This window comes from Actinia tenebrosa, unplaced genomic scaffold (genome assembly GCF_029948245.1).
Source record: "Actinia tenebrosa isolate PJP-AT-01 unplaced genomic scaffold, QUT_ActTen_1.0 PGA_scaffold4__44_contigs__length_22323623, whole genome shotgun sequence".
Lineage (NCBI taxonomy): Eukaryota > Metazoa > Cnidaria > Anthozoa > Actiniaria > Actiniidae > Actinia > Actinia tenebrosa.
In genome coordinates, this window is record NW_028292581.1 from 18,936,203 (window position 1) to 18,955,839 (window position 19,637).

General features: G+C 38.1%; 1 protein-coding gene across 2 annotated transcripts in view; it reads right to left on the reverse strand.

The window, feature by feature from the left end:
- Nucleotides 1–340: 340 nt before the first annotated feature.
- LOC116305711 (uncharacterized) overlaps nucleotides 341–19,637 on the reverse strand; it is a 31,230-nt gene continuing 11,933 nt past the window's right edge. For both annotated transcript variants that reach the window (XM_089036441.1, XM_031715677.2), the window contains exons 3-22: nucleotides 19,053–19,615; nucleotides 18,520–18,617; nucleotides 17,456–17,525; nucleotides 17,340–17,386; nucleotides 15,729–15,786; nucleotides 14,395–14,487; nucleotides 14,204–14,260; nucleotides 13,749–13,829; nucleotides 12,978–13,007; nucleotides 12,455–12,493; nucleotides 11,927–12,046; nucleotides 11,462–11,557; nucleotides 9,985–10,071; nucleotides 9,729–9,774; nucleotides 9,187–9,243; nucleotides 7,972–8,003; nucleotides 7,194–7,259; nucleotides 6,272–6,358; nucleotides 4,122–5,601; nucleotides 341–2,758 (exon numbers count right to left, since the gene is read on the reverse strand). In XM_089036441.1, coding sequence (XP_088892567.1) covers nucleotides 2,721–2,758; nucleotides 4,122–5,601; nucleotides 6,272–6,358; nucleotides 7,194–7,259; nucleotides 7,972–8,003; nucleotides 9,187–9,243; nucleotides 9,729–9,774; nucleotides 9,985–10,071; nucleotides 11,462–11,557; nucleotides 11,927–12,046; nucleotides 12,455–12,493; nucleotides 12,978–13,007; nucleotides 13,749–13,829; nucleotides 14,204–14,260; nucleotides 14,395–14,487; nucleotides 15,729–15,786; nucleotides 17,340–17,386; nucleotides 17,456–17,525; nucleotides 18,520–18,617; nucleotides 19,053–19,615 — 3,245 coding nt within the window. In that variant the 3' untranslated portion in view covers nucleotides 341–2,720. The remainder of the gene's footprint in view (nucleotides 2,759–4,121; nucleotides 5,602–6,271; nucleotides 6,359–7,193; nucleotides 7,260–7,971; nucleotides 8,004–9,186; nucleotides 9,244–9,728; nucleotides 9,775–9,984; nucleotides 10,072–11,461; nucleotides 11,558–11,926; nucleotides 12,047–12,454; nucleotides 12,494–12,977; nucleotides 13,008–13,748; nucleotides 13,830–14,203; nucleotides 14,261–14,394; nucleotides 14,488–15,728; nucleotides 15,787–17,339; nucleotides 17,387–17,455; nucleotides 17,526–18,519; nucleotides 18,618–19,052; nucleotides 19,616–19,637) is intronic.

Below are 19,637 nucleotides of genomic sequence, written 5' to 3' on the forward strand. Positions count from 1 at the left end.
TTTTTTGTTGGCTTGTAGAATCCTGGAGGTTGTTTTGATCTCTTGTTTTCTGGTTTGATGTCGTGAAAATAGTCAAATACAATAGTTTGAGGACTTATTTTGATATGTTTTGACTTAGCATCCGCTAGTTGTCCCCCAGTCAACCGCTTGTTTGCCCCCCAGTCAACTCCAAAAAGTCACGTGATTGATAGTAAGCTATACATTGCGCGCCTAGATTTCAAATCACCTGCTCGTCACTGTCAGAGTACTCTTGACAGTAATATATGCGCCAAGCAGTAGAGATAAGCAGAGAGTGGCTGACATTGCAAAATTCTAACAAAATGAAAACAAAAATTCGAGCTTTTTATCATCGACGATTATTTTATTATAATATCTCTCAATATACATATCTAATAATTATTCTACATAACATACCTAAATATCTTCTACAGACGACAGAAACGAGTCCTCACAACATTATTATATTTTCTAAGCAGTTTACAAATTTAGAGTAACTTAAAACCAGTTTAAGTCGAATCCTTCCTTTAATTATTAACCGTTACACTCGTTTTCTTTGAAGCGCGACTCGCTTTTCCAGAAAAATTATTTTTAAGCGCTAAGAGATAATTCACTATTTTTCATGCAGTTGAACAGTTTGATTGACAGGCGACTAAAACTAAACTTTTTGTCTGCCAAATTGGAGGCCTTCTCAAAAAGCCTTGATAGCGAATCTAACATGAAAATAGAAACGAAACCACATTTTTTCTCAATGGAATGTGTGTCATTTCTTTTGTATTTCCATGTAAGCTTCGCACTCAAGATAATTTTGAGAAGGGTAAATTGACCAGTGGGTCGCGGTGCAAAGAAAACCAGTTTAATGCACCAATCTTTCTCATACTCATTTTGAACTTCTACTTTGGACAAGTTCGCAAATTCATACATAGTAATAAGTTATCATATTTATTAAGAGACTTTCGTCACATATATATATAGAATACTGATGATATTTACAATTATTAGTTAAACAGCTGCTGAGGAGGGATGGATACAATGAACAACATTGCATACAAGGGGGGGGGGGGGGGGCGGCCTTTGGTGGAGTTGAATCAGTTGCGTCGCCAGAGAGCAGCTTTTCAAGGATGTCAATCAAAGCGTTTCCATGACATTCCATATACGTGTCCTTGAAAACTCTGTGTTGCCTGACAATGTCATGGAAAAAACTTTGATTAGACGTACCAAGCCAACTTCGTATTACTTTGCCACAGCAGCCTTGCTAGCTGAGGGCAGAATGCTTGCATTACGAGATTTCATTTTTCATATAATCTAACATGGCTACCCATAAAACCGCTCAATCTTAAATTAAGAACAAACCAGGCCCTATTTTTATTGTTTGAAGTCGGGTTTGAATTTGGATGGATCATCTGTCCCGGGTTAGGTTTGAATTCAGCATTGATACTAACAGGGGAGAGCGGGTCTGAATTCAAAACCAGGGACAGGTTTTCTATCGAAATTCAAACCATACATCAAACATTAGAAATAGGGCTTGGTTGGTTTTTAAGCCAGTTGAAACGCACGTGCTCTGGTTTGCATTGAAATCCAAGACCTCGGGCCAGCGGCCCTCGCTTGAATTTTCTTAAATTTCAATGCAAGCCCTCGCCCTAGCGTTTTTACCTTTATGTTCAACTCAGAGTCACCGTTGTTTATATTCTATTATGATTTTGGCTTTAATGTATAAACATTTGTAAACAATGTCGTTAGTGTCAATTCCTTCTTTGCAGCTCTACTTCACATTATAATAATAATATAGATTTCTAATTAGATCATTCGCTTTGATATCCTGTGCTTTAGTTATTGGTTTAACATTTGCATTTACATTACAAAATGAGGGATTTGTAATTTATTGATAATAATGGCGATGATGATGATGTCATCATGATGGTAATGATGATGATGATGTCATACATGATGGTGATGATGTCATACATGATGGCGATGATGATGATGATGTCATACATGATGGTGATGATGATGTCATTCATGATGACGATGATGATGTCATACATGATGGCGATGATGATGATGATGATGTCATACATGATGGCGATGATGATGATGATGTCATCATGATGGTAATGATGATGGTGATGTCATACATGATGGTCACTGAATGGAACTGTAAGATGGAGAATTTGGGCAACAAAATAGCGCAACTTGTCGCGGATTGCAAGGCGAAGAAGCACTGTTGCTCATATTAAAGTGCATACCATATATCCTTGAAAACTAACAAAGTTGTACAAATTAGTGCAAAGTTTTTTTAAGCCTACGGTCTACTGAGGTCACTGAGAAGCACTGTTGCTCATATTACAGTGCATACCATATATCCTTAAAAACTAACAAAGTACAAATTAGTGCAAAGTTTTTTTAGGCCTACGGTCTACTGAGGTCTATACTGAACTCACTAATTTATTGAATTCCGTAAAACCCTTTTCACGGATATATCGTAAGCACTCTACCTCCAGCGAGCACAACAAATTTGCATTGTTGCAAAAGAGTAAAGAGAGTCTCTACTTCGCGTAACAATGAAAACTTGCTGTGCGCTGAGTTGTAAGTTTCTAGTAACATGAACAAATTGAAGATGAATGATGACGAATTAACGAGTATATTAGAAGTATTTCTATCGCAATTATATATGTTATTATTAAATTATTATCAAACCGCCTTTGAGGGTCGATAAGATGTCTTCACAGTAGACCAGCATGTGAGCCACTAGGAAAGTCGTCTGGAAATGAATAAATGAATAGTCTATCATTATATTTCATTAACTCATCTTTATCATACTCTCCTCAAGAAATATATCTACCACAGCCAATCAGAATTCAGATCTAGGAAAGCCGTTATATACAGCTATTTTAAAAAGGTTGAAGGGCCGGGCGAACGACGATAGGTAATAAGTGATAGGAGATAAGTGATAGGAGATAGGTCATTCCAAGATGCAAAAATAGCTGGAATTACTTGTTGTTGTAAAGATATTTTATTAGTGTTCACATAGTCGACGAAACACTTAAAACACATTGAAATTCGTGTTTAGATGCATGGCCCATTGTGCCTTTCGGTCGTGTAATTGCCAGTCACCGATGACCATTCGTTGTCGCCTTGTCAACGTTTTTTGAAATGGCTGTATTTGACAGCACTAGGAAATACAAAAGATATTCCATAAAAAAAGGCCTTGTTTAAAAGGGTTACAGTAATGCCCAGTGGCTAATAACAAACCTGTGACCCCGTAGTTCAGTCATCGAATTTGAATTTAAAAGGTAATTCTGCGGAGGGAGGAAAACCAGAGAACCTGGAGAAAAACCCTCGTAGCACAGGAGAGAAACAACAAACAACTCTACATTAGAGAGTTTTAGATTTACGTTCACGGCAAACGTGAAACGTCAGTTGACCAGTAAAAAAATATTTTAAATGACTGAAAAAGAATCGCAAAACAGTCCAAGTAGTAGAAAAACAAAAGAGTATTGGTGCGCTTGGTGAGAAGGTTTGTAAAAGGTAAAGTAAAATACACGAAAACTATGAAAACGTGGTCACGTTTGCCGTTTGCGGGGAGAAGAAACAGTCAATCTAAAACTCTCTAATTAATATCTCAACAACAACTTCTGTAATACTAAAGAAACACCATGCATTGTAGCCGTTCTTGGATCTTGGAATATCCTATCTCCTAACGCCTATCGCCTATTATCTTTATGGCCTTCCGCTTTGACAACGTTATTTCAAATTGGTGCATATGTATATTTATTATAAAGACACGATTTGTTTTACTGGGAAATACGCCACTCGTATTTTTCGTACAAACTACATCCGGGACCTGAATAACATATTTTCCATATCTTCACTAATGAGGATACCGATGATGTTACTTGACCTGTTTTGATTAACTTGCATAGTTTTTTTCTTTGTGGATTTGTCTATATAATAAAAAGAAAATTACACGTTGGCTTGAAGATATGACGTTTATCTTCTCGTGTTGAAAAATATTTCACTCGTTCGCTGCGCTCATTCGTGAAATATTTTTACCACTCGATGATAAACTTCATATCTTGGCACCACCGTGTAATATCCTCTATATACTTGTATACTTATAATACCTGGATCATCAGCTCCAAACTTGTGGACAAGATGTTTAACCAGCCCCTTCACAACAACATCATCTTTCTGCATCCCTGCAAGCAGTGCTGGTTCAAGTCCTTCGTCCAGTCCATCAGGAAACACATATTCATTTTCTTTGTCCAAATCAATCAATTCTTTGGGAGGTTTTATTTCGTGTAAACTTCGCGGCCTCTCTATTTTGAGCCGTAGAAGCTCAACATCCACCTTAGCGTTCTCATGAGACCAACTAGCCCGCTTTTTCCTGGAGCTAGACTTTCTTCTTCTTCGTACAACCCTTGAACTATCCAAGTTGTTATCAAAAGTAACCTTCGTTACGCGTTCCACTTTCATCTGGGGCGACGCGTCAACTTTCAAAGGCGATTTCTGCATTAAGTCTGAGTTACGAGCGCCATAGCGAGAACGAAGATCTCTTACAACTTTGTCATCCGAAATCTTTTTGGAGTATTTCCGCGCCATGCCGTAGACAGTGCTGGTATGATCAGGCGAGGATTCGTCGATGTCTCCCGTGCTGTAGCGCTCAACTTTTGGAGACCTAGGAAGCTCGAACACTTTTTTACCTCTTCTCCTGTCCAGAGAACATGTTCTGTGATAGTCTGTGATACCAAATTTCGACGCATTTGCAGATTGTTTTTCAAATGCAGCTAATTCTGCCTTAATATCGCGTTCGTCTTCCTCGTCTCCTTCTTCTGTTTTTCCTTTATTTTGTGTTGTCGTCGGCGCTGAACTTTTTACGGGCGGTATTGAGGTTGTTTTAGTTTGACTATAAGCCGGAGGTGACTTTGTATTTGAGTCGACGGAATCTAATAGGGCTTTTTCTTTATTTGGCTGCTCGAGTCTTTCCTCTGGCGGCCAGACTACTTTCAAAGGATTTACTTGTTTGAGTCTTATCGCTGATTCTAATAATTGCGCGCTGTTAATCGTTCGTCTCGTTTCATCGAGCTCACGATCGATCGACTCTAACAGTTCATCGATAGACCGTCTTTCTTTCTTAGAGCTTCGCTCCTCACGAGTTTCAGGGACTTTGTTCGCACTGTCAGACATGTTCAGTACAGGATGATCTAATGGGGGAACTTGCTCACTAAACGCTTTAGCAACTTCACGAACAGTTTTGTGGATTTTCGAATTTTCCGTGAAATCATCCAAACGTCTCGTCATGTCTATCTCGCTATCAGTAGGAGCAAGAATATCATTCATCGCGGGGATATTGTCATCTGAGTTGCTTTGTAATTCAGAAGTCGAAGCGCTTTTATCCCGCGCGAGACGAGCCTCGAGGATTTTCGAGCTGGAAGTTCTTTTGGGGACATACGGGAAATCGATGACTCCCCCAGTAGATCTGATCCTTCCTTCGTTGCTCCTGTCGTGGTAACGAGGACGAGGTAGGTCATTGTCCAGAGACCACTTTCTGTGACGTTTGTAAGTGACTTCCTCGTCAGACACGATTCCATCTTCTTCGCTTCCCTAGAAAACAATACAAGAACATCTTGTTATTACTACTAATGTGCATCATTTGCATAACAAGTCACGTGATTCTGCCTGTATTTATTAAGGGGGCTAGGGATTGTGACCTGTGGTGCATATGGCCTATCGTGCAATTAGCTGTCTGTTTAAAGGTTCCGCTTAATTAATAAGAAGATATAAATATAATAACTTACTAATGCAAAAAAAAAAAAAGAGAATATAATTGAAACTAGTAAAGTTCTTCGACGTTTCGGAGTCATCTTGAGAATGGAGAAAAGATGACTCCGACACGTCTAAGAACTTTACTAGTTTCAATTATATTGCATGCTAACATGCGCGCTTTCTGCATCTAATTAGAATTTAGACTGACTTGACTCTTGAGGAGGGAGGAAAATAGGAGGACCCGGAGAAAAACCCTTGAAGCACAGGAGAGAACCAACAAACAACTCTACTCACATACGAGTCCAAGGATCGAACCCGGGTCACATTGGTGAGAACTACAGATTATGTAATTTGCGCACCGGCTCAATCACCGTAAAATAAACGTAAATACTAAATGAATAATATTAATATTAATAATGTTAAACATGTAAACGTGTGTTACTTATGCCTATGAACATTGTGGTTGATATCAAGATCTGCTCTGGTCATGCGCAATAGATAAACTCACCACAGACTCCACGCGTCTTCGTTCCCAGTCCTCCACGAGCGCAACTACAGAGTTATCGTTCTGCTCGTCATTAGACAATCTTTGCAACTGCAAAGTAAAGAAAAAAACCTGTATAGAGTATGTGCATGTTACAACATAGCACCTTATTGGTTGACGATAACAAAGCATTCCTCATTAGCTTCTGTTGTTAGATCAACCAACATGGCGGTTGTTTCACTGTCATCCATATCTTAAAATGCCCCTCACCTCTAACTCAATATTTTCAGTATTGATTCTACTTGAAGTGAATAGTTGATGGTAATTTTTTTAAATATGATTTGAGTGATGCATCTTGGAGATATGAAGGTTTATACTTCCAGTATGCTAAAGAGTGTGATATCATAGGAGGCATTATTAAATATACGAAAATTTACTGGGGTAGTAAAATATCCCGTATAAAACATAATTATCTTACCCAGGGTTTTTAGAAAGGTTATTGAAAATGTATTTTCTCATTAGTAATCAGTGTTTCGATTTACAAATGATGGCAAATAAACCCAAATACCTCCTATTACATCATACTCATAAGCATACTGGAAGTATAAACCTTGATATCTCCAAGATGCATCACTCAAATCATATTTTAAAAAAATTACCATCAACTATTCACTTCAAGTAGAATCAATACTGAAAATATTGAGTTAGAGGTAAGGGGTACTTTAAGGGATTTTGAGATTGCACACAGTGTACATGTATTGCTTTATTTGTTCGTATTTTTTCATTCATTTTCCACTTTTTTCAAACCTTTCATCGTTTTTACTTTTTTAAATATTTTGATAATTAACAGGACACATTTATAATTAAGGGGGCAAGTGTCCCGTCCCCCTCCCCCACGCTAGTGTTTTAAGGGGGTACTCATAGTAGTCAAACTGACAATACTCACGTCATCGTCATTAACGAACACATCACTAGCTGAACGAAGATCCTCCTTTGCGTTGTTGTTCTCATCCTGTGTCAACATATAAAAATATTATGATATTATATATGATCCGGTAAAATAATTTTGACAAACATATTCTCCCTTTAACCACCACTGCAGTTAATGAAACAACAAAATGTATTTATTCATTCAGCTTGGACTGAAAGCCTTACAGGCCTAGGACCCCAATTACAAGACAACCGATAGTTCGAATGGACCGTTTTCTCAAGATCGCGTTTTGTGGCCCGTCAAGTTGGATGAGCATTTGGAAGTTGATTTTTGTGGAAGGAGGAAAATCGGAGAACAAAGTTTGAATTGAAAATATTGTATTGTTTCTTCCCTTGGGTCAGTGGCATGACATGGCAATATTTGTAACCCACTATTAAAAATCATATATTTGCCCTTAATAGATTGAGGGGAAAACGGGGACGAGTTGGCATCGCATTGTGGGACTGTTTAAGGGGACGAGGCCATCTTAGACTCTTCCACAGTCTCTCGCTCGTCCGTTCCGTCTCCACGCTTAGAGACTGTTACGGTACAATGACCGAAAGGACTTATAGGTCCCGAAAGCTTGGACCCGGCGTGCTTTGGAAACCAAAATACTCGTCCACAGCCTCTCTCGTTTTCGCCGCCATCTTGAAAATACGAGAGAGACTGTGGAAAAGTCTATATCACTCGTCCCATTTTTTCCTTAAGGCCTCATTATACAGAACATAAATTCCACCTTACACTACTGACTTACTCTTTTAGACAGCGAATGGCTGGACGGCGACCCTGAAATACCAACGTAAAATTCACATTACACAAAGTATTGTGATTGGACGAGACCCATTTACCTAATAAAAGTATCTGATTGGTTGAAGGCGTGAAAGCCATTCGTGTGTTTAAAAGTTCCTCTTAAAAATTAAGATTTTCATAATTAATACGGTTTAAGTTAAATTTTATTTGAAGTTTATGTTATTTATGATGCTATTTACCTTTGAGAGACAATCTTTTCGGGAGTTATCATTGAGCCAAGCCTTCCATTTTCTTGTAGAGATCTTTCCTAAATTTTAACTAGTTTTATAGGTTACTTCAAGATTTATCTGTAATTTATCATTCTCTTTGAATGGTTCTCTTGAATCAGCTTTGGTTTAATCCTATTCCTACTTCTCCTTTCGTTCGTTTACCCTTTATACGAGGTGTTCCACTAATTGTTTTGGTTCAATGTAGTGAGACTGAACAACTACAAGCGAGTGAGTTTTAGAATTATCTGCAAAAACAAAAGCTTTCTTTAGAGATTCGTCATCTTTTGTATCCATGCATTAGTCGTTTATTTTATTATCTTTAGCCTTTTTCTAGTTTCTTGAAGCTCTTTCACACGATTATTTTAAACTATGAAGCTAGTTGTGTGCAACGGTGTTGAGAGACAAAATAGTTCCGCTTTTCGCGAGGCGTTTTTCTTCAAGAACGTTTCACAAATCGGTCTTGTACGTCTTCGTAAACGCTCAGTTCATTTTGATACTCAACGTTTGTGCCACTGTCAGCTTCTGTTAAGTGTTTTGTTAAATATCAATCTTTAGTCTTTTCAGTTAAGTTCGCTTTTATTTTTATTCTGGCGTTAGTTTCAGGTTATTTGTTAGCAATTTCAACGTTTGTTTTTATATTTATTCGAGATGTAATTTATGTTTTTGCGTCAAGTTTATTTGTTCGTTTAATTTACTAATTGAACTAGTTGTTTTATTTCTTTGTTTGCTTTCTTTTCGTAGTTTTCTTTTATCTGAGTTCATTTTCTGACCATTTATATAGTAGTTAGTATATTTTTATTTCGTTATTATAAAATTTAATTTGAGCTAAAATAAAGATTACCAAGAGAATATGAAGTAATTATATAATAATATAATACTTAATATTCTCTTGAGATTACCCATTATATTTTTTAAATTTTTCGTGCCCTTTACCAGAACCGGCAAAATACCTTTGAAACTCTGCCTTCTCGATAAAGAAGGGCTCTTCTTGGTCTGTTGATCAGATTCTATAATGAAGAAACAAAATAAACATTCAAATCTAACCTTTTTTACCGACTCACTACCTTTTGGTAATTAATGAAATGCGTACTGCAACCGGTTGGGTGAAAAAATGGCGGCAAAACAGAAGAGACTGAGAAAATACCGCTTTACATGTAGATACTGTAAAGTTAATGCTAATCTTTTCGTGATATTTCGCTTTGGGGTTTTCGTTTGACTGGCCAATTTACCAGATAATTTTTGTGAAGGAAATGGCGTTGCTTAACTTTGACGAATGAATTTCAACTGCGCATATTCTAAAAACCTGCCTTCCGAAAGGTCTTAACAAAATGCCTAAGTACTTGAACTTACGGCCAATTCTTCCATCTTGTCTTTGTTAATACAATATCTCAATCTCACAACAAGAACGCTCTTGAATTTTTGGTTAATATGTTGTGATGCGCGCATGCGCAAACGTTTTTCGATAGAGTTCCTTATTTCTGACATACAGTACCTGAATTGTCATCCCCGTCTATATTCCCCAAAATCAATTTTTTGATCTGTAAAAAGGATACAAGATTATCAATGGCTTGGAATTATTTACTTTTATTAGCCTGATGACACTTTCCATTTCAGATCACATGTCATTCCCTAGAGTATCATTTCCTTGTTTAACGATTGCGCATGACATGAGACACGAATATGGACATAACTCAACATTATCTAGTCGCGCAACTTGAGCCAATAATGGCCATTGTTCTGTTACTTACTTTGTCTGGGACATCAGCAGTCAGACTTTCCAATAATAGTCTCTTTAGCTCCAAAGTCCATTTCTTTTTTTGCTCCATGTTTCGCGCCTTTAATAAAATATAAATGAAGAGACAACTAGCTAAAAACTAGTGTGAGCTGTGTCGGTGTTTCTAATGAAACAGTAATGATGAAAAGGTAAATAATACACCGTGAAAAGATGAAAAAACATATACTAACGTTTCGGAAGCTATTCTTTCGTCGGAGTAAAAGAGCTTCATTTAACCAAGGGCGCCTTTCCAACCAACGGTCTTTCTGGTTTGAATCAGCCGTACGATATGAATACATTTACACGTCCACCAACGGTCTTTATGGTTTGAATCAGCTGTACGTACGCTCTGAGTATTTACCGCTGCACTATCCGTGCCAAGCAGCGCCGGCGTTGCTTCGTTAGCGATTACTCTCCTTTAATAAGTTAATCAAATTTACCTTCAGTACAGTAAAATAGACCACAGTAATCATATCGTACGGCTGATTCAAACCAGAAAGACCGTTGGTTGGAAAGGACGCTTATTTTTAAAGATAAGTGAACACTATTTAGTATCCATTTAGAAACAAACATATATCAATTCAATCAGAATAAAACAATCACACATACATCTAAACCCCAATCCGTCTGTCCTGGCGCCCTTGATTTAAATCCTACGAAGGACTAGCGTCCGAAACGTTAGTAAGATTTTCATCTTTTCACGGTGTATAATTTACCAACCAATTTATCATTACGATATATATGGATAGATAATTAAGGGACTGAATACTGACAATTGATATCGAGAAATAGGCCCTTTGCAGCTAAGCAATCACGTGCTGATTAATTCTGAGAGCAAATGAATGAACATTTTGATTCCCATGGGTGAAATATACTGGAGAGCAAACAAACTTTCTACAACCTGTCTAGAGAGAACGTAATAAAACTGCATTTCGTAACATACTGAATACACATGTTTTCATTAAGTTCTTTACAAGTAGCTAAAAAGAATTACCAATTTAATACAAAAACAAAAATTTTGCAGTCCAGTACAGACACGTGACCGTTAACTGCAAAGGGCCTATTCGAGTCTGTATTCGCGATAATCGTTATTGGTTTCATGTATCAACGAAATAATCGTGTATCGTTCGTATTTCTTTCGAGTAAAGCTCGACAATTGATCGTGAACTAGTCTGGCCGATGTAGAATTTGTTTTCCATTCTCGCATTCCCCATAATGCATTGCGGTTTTGGGTGCCGGGCAACTAGTACTGCGGGAAAACCACACCTCTTATACTTAAGACTGAAGATATTGTATATAAATGCATAGCCGACGTAGTGGCCCAAAAGGGATGGAATTGATCCGCTACCCAGGCTAAAAAATGCATGACAGTTTTCTTTGACAGTAACACCCAAAAGCAAAGCATTGTGGGAAATGTGAAAAAGGCGAATAAATATTATTGGGTAACTTACCAAGAAAGAATAATTGACTTTTTGGTTATCAAATCGAATGATCTGAAACCCTAACGGTTCTTTGGGAACTGATTCTGTCATCATCATGTTCGACAGCTTGAAACGAAACAAAAAAGGTTCAAAATTTAGGATGATTCCTGGACTTCGAATCACAACATAAGTTTTTTCAGGGTTTAGCGATCAAAGGTGTGCGGGACTCTACTATTAACAGGTTTGAGGGTAAGTAACGCAAATATCCTTGCAATTACAAGGCCTCCCGGTTATATCTTCCCGATTGACTGGGAAGATAAGTGTCCAAGTTTCCTCTTCATTCTAGAATCTTCTTCCCTCGGTTAAAAGCCCCCCCCCCCACACACACACCAGGTTATAAGGTCATCATAAAACCCTTACGAATGAGTATGAGCCCAGGGTTAAAGACGGGATTCTCTGGACATATGTTCATAAAAGATGAATGAAGATGCTCACCAAGAGACTTGCTTTGCACGTGTATCCGTTTTCTCTCTCTCTCTTCTTCGTAATAAGTAGAATCTTCTCGAAGAGAAAGAGGTATCGATCCGTTCTTGTTCCCACGACCCGAAAACTATCCTACAATCACAAAAGGTAAATTTAACAACATAGAACACAGGGGCGGATACAGGATTTTGTTCGGGGGAGGGGGGGGGGGCGTTCTGCGCACATTGTTAACCCAGGGAGGGGTGCACCCCTTAGAATCAAAGGCAAAAAACAAAATTGGTTATCTTCGAAGTAGGAGCACAAAGTGTAACCAGGGAGGGATGCGCATCCTCTGCACATCTCCCCTGGACCCGGCCTGGAACATTTACAGAACAGAAGCAGTTCTCTGAAACAAGCTGTCCGATCATACAAAAGGGCAGACAAGCTTAAAAGCTTTTGAAAATAATCTTTAATCAAATAATTCTAAGTAGCATAGTTATTATTTATTCAGCATAGTAAGTTTATTTAGTAGATTATTAAGAATATAATAGGAATTCTCACCTCCAAGACAAGGTTACCGTAGGTTGTCAGGTCTGGACCCTGAAAATTCATTGAAAAAAGAATTACGTTAAGTAAATGAAGGTGCGTTTACACTTTGGGGTTCTGGTCTCTCCCAGCAGGCGCAAGTTCGGTTTTTTGTTATCTAGCTCGTTGGATTCATGTTGGGAGTTTATTACAATGTAAACTAAGCTAAGCTAAGTTAAATAACCAGGATGACAGTTGTATAGGACTGGTTTTTTCGTGCAGGCAACTCATGGAGATTTGATTGCAACGAAAAATGTGGGGTCTATTTATGGCGGCCACTTTGCGACACGCGTAGGAATTAATACTCGGTTACTTTACGATAAAGAGGAAAGTCGAAAAATCTAAAAAAATTTTGACAAATATTTTGTTTGTCAAAGTTGTTGTGCATTTGCTAAGGGCAAAAAATACGATTCGCTTTGCATTAAAAAGACGAAAACTATTTTGGATCGTAAGTTTGAATTATAAATTAAAAATAATTAAATTCTAATAACTTTTATACCTCGAATTCTGATAGCTGACTTTGAATTTCCTGGAAATATAGGTAACAAATATTATTTTCTATGAATGGAATGATTGCAAGTCGAATGAGATTGACATTGCAAATGAGGTGACATTAATAATTAATTCATTATACAAAAATGCTGTGGTGGAAAGTACTGCTTTTTTTCCCATTTGCAAATCATCCTTACTGAAATATATGGCTTTGTACACTTTTGGGTTATTTTAACTTCAGAACACTTGTAGTAAATTACACTGCAAAATGTAACACATTCTGGAATTTACGTCAACTCATTTGCATTTTGATATTTCAAATGTTTATATCTCTGAAAAGAAAAGACCACATAACAAAAGTACTGCAACCATAAACCGTGGAATCAAGGGAGAGACCTGTCAAATTCTACTCACATGTAATGCCATGTCAAGGAATTGAACCCGAGACCCCAGGAGGTGAGGGACGAGGTCACTACCGCTACGAAACCACCGATGCCCCCCATCCCCCCCCCCCCCCCCCTCCAAAACAACAACACAATAATAACCTGCTTGTATTATAAAATACGAAATGCACTATGGGCAGTGTAAGTGCAACCACGGTATAGGATTTTCCTAAACTTTGTCTGCACATTGTTCCAGCATGTTTCCTTAATCTGTGCTGACATTATTTACGTCTGATGCACGAGCGACACATTTTAAGCTTAGTTATGAAACACGCAACAATACCTTTAACAATTTTTGAATAGATGTACAAATAACAGTGAAGACTTTCGTTTACCTGAAGGTGAAGCGTAGCTTCGTGTTGTCTCTTCATCTCGTTGATGTGTTTTGCTACACAGGTCATGGCGAACAAAGCATCCTGAAGATAATGAAGAGAATACCGTTAATAAAAAATAAGTACTGAACTATCCCCCTAAAAAGAGGGTTGAAAACTGAAAGACAGCACTTACACGGCACGGTAGGCTCCATCATTTCTATGGGAAGCCACTTAGATGTCATAAGTGAGTACCGTCCTTTTTATCGGATCACTCATAACATAACCCATCTTAATGTTACGGCATATCGTAACTTGTGAGTATTGTAAGTCAGTACCGTATGTTTCACACTCATTAGATAACCATTCTTATGGGACGCCATTTCAATGTATAAGGCATGTCGTACCGTGTACGTTCTGTAAGAGAGTGTTGTACGTTTCATCAATCAACTTCTACACACAAGACACCAGTTACTTACACATATGATTTCGTAGCCTTCAGCATCATTATCTTTATCAAAATGTTTCGTCATTTCCTAAGAAGAAATGGATATTGTTTTTCAGTAATTACTTTAGAGGTCCATAGTGTCTTAAAGTAAGACGAAATAAGCAAGTCAAACATATGGATTTCCTCTGAGCTATCTAGCATAAGGTGTGCTTTAATGCGTACCTGTAACAGTAAATGATATTTCAAGATTCTTTGTACTGGCTTCAACAGATACGAGCCAAGAGGTAGTGAGTGTCCAAGAGCCATTTGTATTTCCTATTAAAAAAACCAACAAAAAAGATCACTTTTCATTTAGGAAATTCCTCGGTCAAGTCAATAAAGATCACTTGCCGGCGGCCATGTCAGAAAAGATGACAGAACAATAGGATCTTTTACTCTCGGAAATTGAACAGGCCGTTGGCATTCATTTTACTACCACTACCAAAATGCTTCGCGAATTTTCTTTTACCTACTCAAATTTGTATTCCCTCATGAGAATAGTAAGACAATTAGTGCTAATTGACTGAACAAATTAAAGAAAATGTGCTATTGAGTCTGGAACTAGTAGTTAATGACGCTTTCATGTAAGTGTCCTATTCCAAGTCTTTCTTATGTTAAACGATTGTATTGTTCCTGTAATCCAACATGGCTGCCGTCACGTGTTTATCATGGCAGTTCCTTAGTTTTGCTTGATCGCATAACAAAAGTAAATATATATAGATATACAAATAAGAGTTGTAAGGAATTACTTTAGCTCTTTTTAATATCAAGGTTTCAAATGGCGTCATTTCCTGTCTCGTGTGGAATGTTCATCAGGAGAGTCGTTTTTACGGAGACTGAGTAAGCACTATCAACGGAATAAATCCTTGCCCAGTGATTAAACTCTATCCAGATGGTGTGATTCGGTTGCACAAAGCGGCTCGAATAGCCGTTATCCACCGGATTTTAAATAATCCTTATATTGATAACTATTCGATGGATAGATTCGGTGAATAACTTATTTATGTTCATACAACTGACTCCAGCTGAATTGCCCTATTTCCCTATGACGTCACTGGTTGTTTATGTGGGGGATAGAATCGCCAAATCTAATAGAAAATTCAACAAAATTTGCTCCTAGCGAAACAGTTTAATCTAAAATGGCCTGGTATACATATAATATGTGTTAATATGTGCTAAAAAATATTCTGAGCGTTTGCTGGCTATTCTACTTCTCTTCGTGGATTGATACGGGTTTTAGAACAATTTTCGGTGAATTTGCGTTGATTTGACCCCCTCCGACGACCATGATCCTTTGCGTTTAAACAAGAGATTGTTTTGATGTGACGTCATAGTGAAATAAGGCAATTGCAAGTTCTAACTGAGTTTTTAATATAATTCTTCAGTTCTGGTTGACAGCACATGGTGGTCAGTGTTGGCCATATCATTGCAGCAGATAATGAGATTAAAAGATTCTCAACATTTGATTGTAAATCCAATGTCTGGTCGTATAGTTGAAAAGGTACCACTCTTCTTACCTGGATAAATGTAGCCGACTCCCTCTGTCTCGTGCATTCTGTAAGAATCTCGACTGATCTAAAAACAACGTAATACGTTCAGTATTTCTTCAGTCTTTTCTTTGGGGGGAAAGGGGGATAATAGATATGTGTGCGATATTTATTCGGCGTTTATTGTTTGTTTTGTTTCGTTTTGTTGTCGTTGTTGTTGTTTGTTTTTTGTTTTGTTGTTGTTGTTGTTGTTGTTTTTTCCTATTCTGGCTTGTGACACTGGGACAAAACAAAAGGCTGTCTTTTCTCACGCAAAAATCATCCATTGTTTTGTCCCCCAGAACAATTTCTATCGGGACTCAGTACAAGGGGTGCATTCAAAAAGAATGGTATCATTTCTGGTTATATTTTCGTCAAACAGCTTTTTCCCTGTGTGAAGGCCATCTTTAAGAACCTTAAAAAGTTGTGATTTTTAATGGGGAAATATAACACAATGAAACGAGCACTGTGGGATGGCGCATTCTCAAATACCAGTCGTGTAACTAACAAGAACAACCGCGTCTCTAAGTAAAGTTACTCATTTCGAATGGACTGCTTTGACGATACGGCGGCCGTCGTGAAATAACAAAACAGAGATGACGGAAATATATATTGATTCTTGTGTCTATCTTTCCTTTATGATTAAAACTGATCGATGTGAGGTCTTTTAACCCGGAGGGGGGGGGGGGGGGGTACTACCACCCCAACTTGGGTAGGGGTGTGCCGCCAGGACCTCAAAACCCTGACCCTATCCCAGACCTAAAATTTTGATTTTACATACCCTACCCCAGACTAAAACTAAGAATTATACACCCTATCCCAGACTAAAAGACGGAAAATACGGTTTTACAATCGATTGCAATCAATATTTACTAACGCTTTTATTGTTTTTGGTCGGCAGAAAGCGTAGCCTGTTCGCCAGACAAAAACGACCAAATCGTTAACCCTATCCCAGACTAAAATGATACCCTATCCCAGACCCAAAAGCCGAAAAATCATACCCTATAGGACGGCACATACCCGTATAGCAAATATAGGGGAGTACCCCCCCCCCCCCCCCCGGGTCTTTTAATCTTTAATTTTCTGTATTCTCTTGTGGTGAGCTGTTAATATCAATCGACGTCTCAACTGTATAAACAAAGATTTGTTTGTCCCCGGGACGCCCCATCATCACTTGCGATCCAAGATGATGGCCGCCGTATCGTTGAAGTAGTCTGTTGGGAATGTTTTCCATTTCAGGCCACATGTCATTCTCTTGAGAATGTGATTTTTTGAATCCATATTCATGTGTCTTCTCATGCACAACCATTAAACAAGAAAGCAATACTTAAGATAATGACACATGATCTGTTATGGTAAAAGCATTACACCCAAGGTAAAGATCGACTGGGTCTACAGTGGTGGATCCAGGGGAGGGGTGCAGGGGATGCGCACCCCTCCCTGGTTCCACTTTGTGCCCCTACTTTGAATATAACCAATGCTGTTTTTTCCCTTTGATTTTAATGGTGCACCCCTCCCTGAACAAAATCCTGGATCCGCCCCTGGTCTATTAATATTAAGAACAAACAAACTACAACCACGTCTAAGAATCGTGACACTTACTTCGGGTAATGAGTACAGTATTCAGTGTAGGTTTGAAAACCTTTTTCCTGCAAAGTATAAAAGTATACATCAATTACATTTCCATTAAAATGAAAATAAAACAAAGAGTTCATTACGTTGTCCACAAAACACTTCGCAATCTCCACAGGGTCGTCATCAGCATTCTCCAGCTCTTTCAGAAATTCCCTGAAAAATAGGAAAAATTTATTTAAAAGCCACGACTAAAATTTCTTCAACGTTTTCAGCCATAAAAGAAAACATGGACGATTGGGAATGCACTGGGCATGTAGCTTAGCGAGAATCAAGGATTAAATCAGAAGTGAAATAGAGATAGTGCTTTCTGTTCGCCTCAGTCTCAGGTTCCATTCCTGGACTCGACACCTCATGTAAGAAGAGGTATTTTTGATGGAAATCAAGAGTGTTCTAGCCACTAAGGTCATCTCAGGTTTGATTCCTGGACTCGGCACCTCATGTAAGAAGAGATTTTTTTGATGGAAATCAAGAGTGTCTAGCCACTAGTACTCAGGTCTCAGGTTTGATTCCTGGACTCGGCACCTCATGTAAGAAGAGATTTTTTTGATGGAAATCAAGAGTGTCTAGCCACTAGTACTCAGGTCTCAGGTTTGATTCCTAGACTCGGCACCTCATGTAAGAAGAGATTTTTTTAATGGAAATCAAGAGTGTCTAGCCACTAGTACTCAGGTCTCAGGTTTGATTCCTGGAATCGGCACCTCATGTAAGAAGAGATTTTTTTGATGGAAATCAAGAGTGTCTAGCCGATAGTACTCAGGTCTCAGGTTTGATTTCTGGACTCTGCACCTCATGTAAGAAGAGGTATTTTTGATGGAAATCAAGAGCATTCTCATTCCCAGATCCTCCTCGGTTGTCATTCCTCCCCGTCAGTAGGATCTGGGAATGAGAATGAAATCAAGAGTATCTAGCCACTAGTACTCAGGCCTCAGGTTTGATTCCTGGAATCCACATCACACATGAATAGAGTTTTTGGGTCTCTCCCTTCATTGTTTCAAGGGGTTTTTTCCCCCATGGCAAAAATCACCTAAATTCAAATTAGATTTCTGTGGATGAAGAGAAACTGTGTTGATATGCCACTACAATCCCTGACTTATTTATCAAGAGACAAAAATAGAAGGTTTGAAGAAAATGAATAACTCTTCATTACCTATTGAATTCAAAGATCTTTTCAATGTTGATGAATAAGTCCTTGACGTTTCGTTTGGAGATTGGACAGTTTTTCATGTGCATACATTTTAAGTAGCCCTGTAGAAAAATACAATAAAAAAGCATTAGGCACTAAACAGGGGCGGCAGAACCGGGGGAGCCGGGGGGGCATGTGCCCCCCAAGAATTTTTTGGGGGGGGGCCTGGCCCCCCCACAAAATATTGGTTCACATGAAATATAAATGCATAGATTCGATTTTTAATACTGTTATCAAGTTATTGTTGTGATTTTTTCCAGTGACCCCAAAGATTTTTTGCAGTGCCCCCCCCCCCCCCCAAAGATTTTCAGCTTCTGCTGCCCCTGCTTAAGTCGGCCAATGAGAATGAATTAATAAATGGATGAAGGTATGGAAAGAGGGAGGGCGGGAGGGAGGGATAGATGGATGGATGGATGAATAAACAAATGAATAAAAAATATAACAAAAGTTTCTATATTTGAATATAAATCATTTGAATAATAAACTAAAACATGTACCTCAATGATTTCTTGAAGATTTTTCACATATGCCCTTTCAGTTTTTATAGTCTCTTCAACCACCTTGTCTATATGGTTTATCATCGACCCAGTAGATGATCTTACCAAACTTTTATCAGACAAATGTGGTGTGCTAATAAGTGACTCATCCTCCGACAAATATAAAGGAGAATGATATCCTGGGTTTTCATTCTTATTTCCTTTTTTCTCATAGTTCTGAGTTAAATTTGCAACTTTAGAACTATTTAAAGAACTTCTCTCTTTATTTTTAGGGTTGTCATCTTTTCGAGGAATAACTATGACAGGTTGGGGGTTGAAAAAGGATGATGCAGATTTAGAAGAAAGTCTAGTTTGGATATCACTTGGCTTATCCTTCTCGTGATTATTCGGGTTGTCCTGTTTATTTTTTTCTATTGACCATTTTAATTTTTTCTTGGAAGACATACGAGGTGCAAACAGAGAGTGTAGTTTATTATTTGCCGAGTCTCCATTGCAGGGTTTTTTATTTGTTTCTTGTGCTTGGATGGAATCTGATGAAAGCTCTGATGATATTGGTGGCATTTCTGTTGAGTATAAAAACTAATG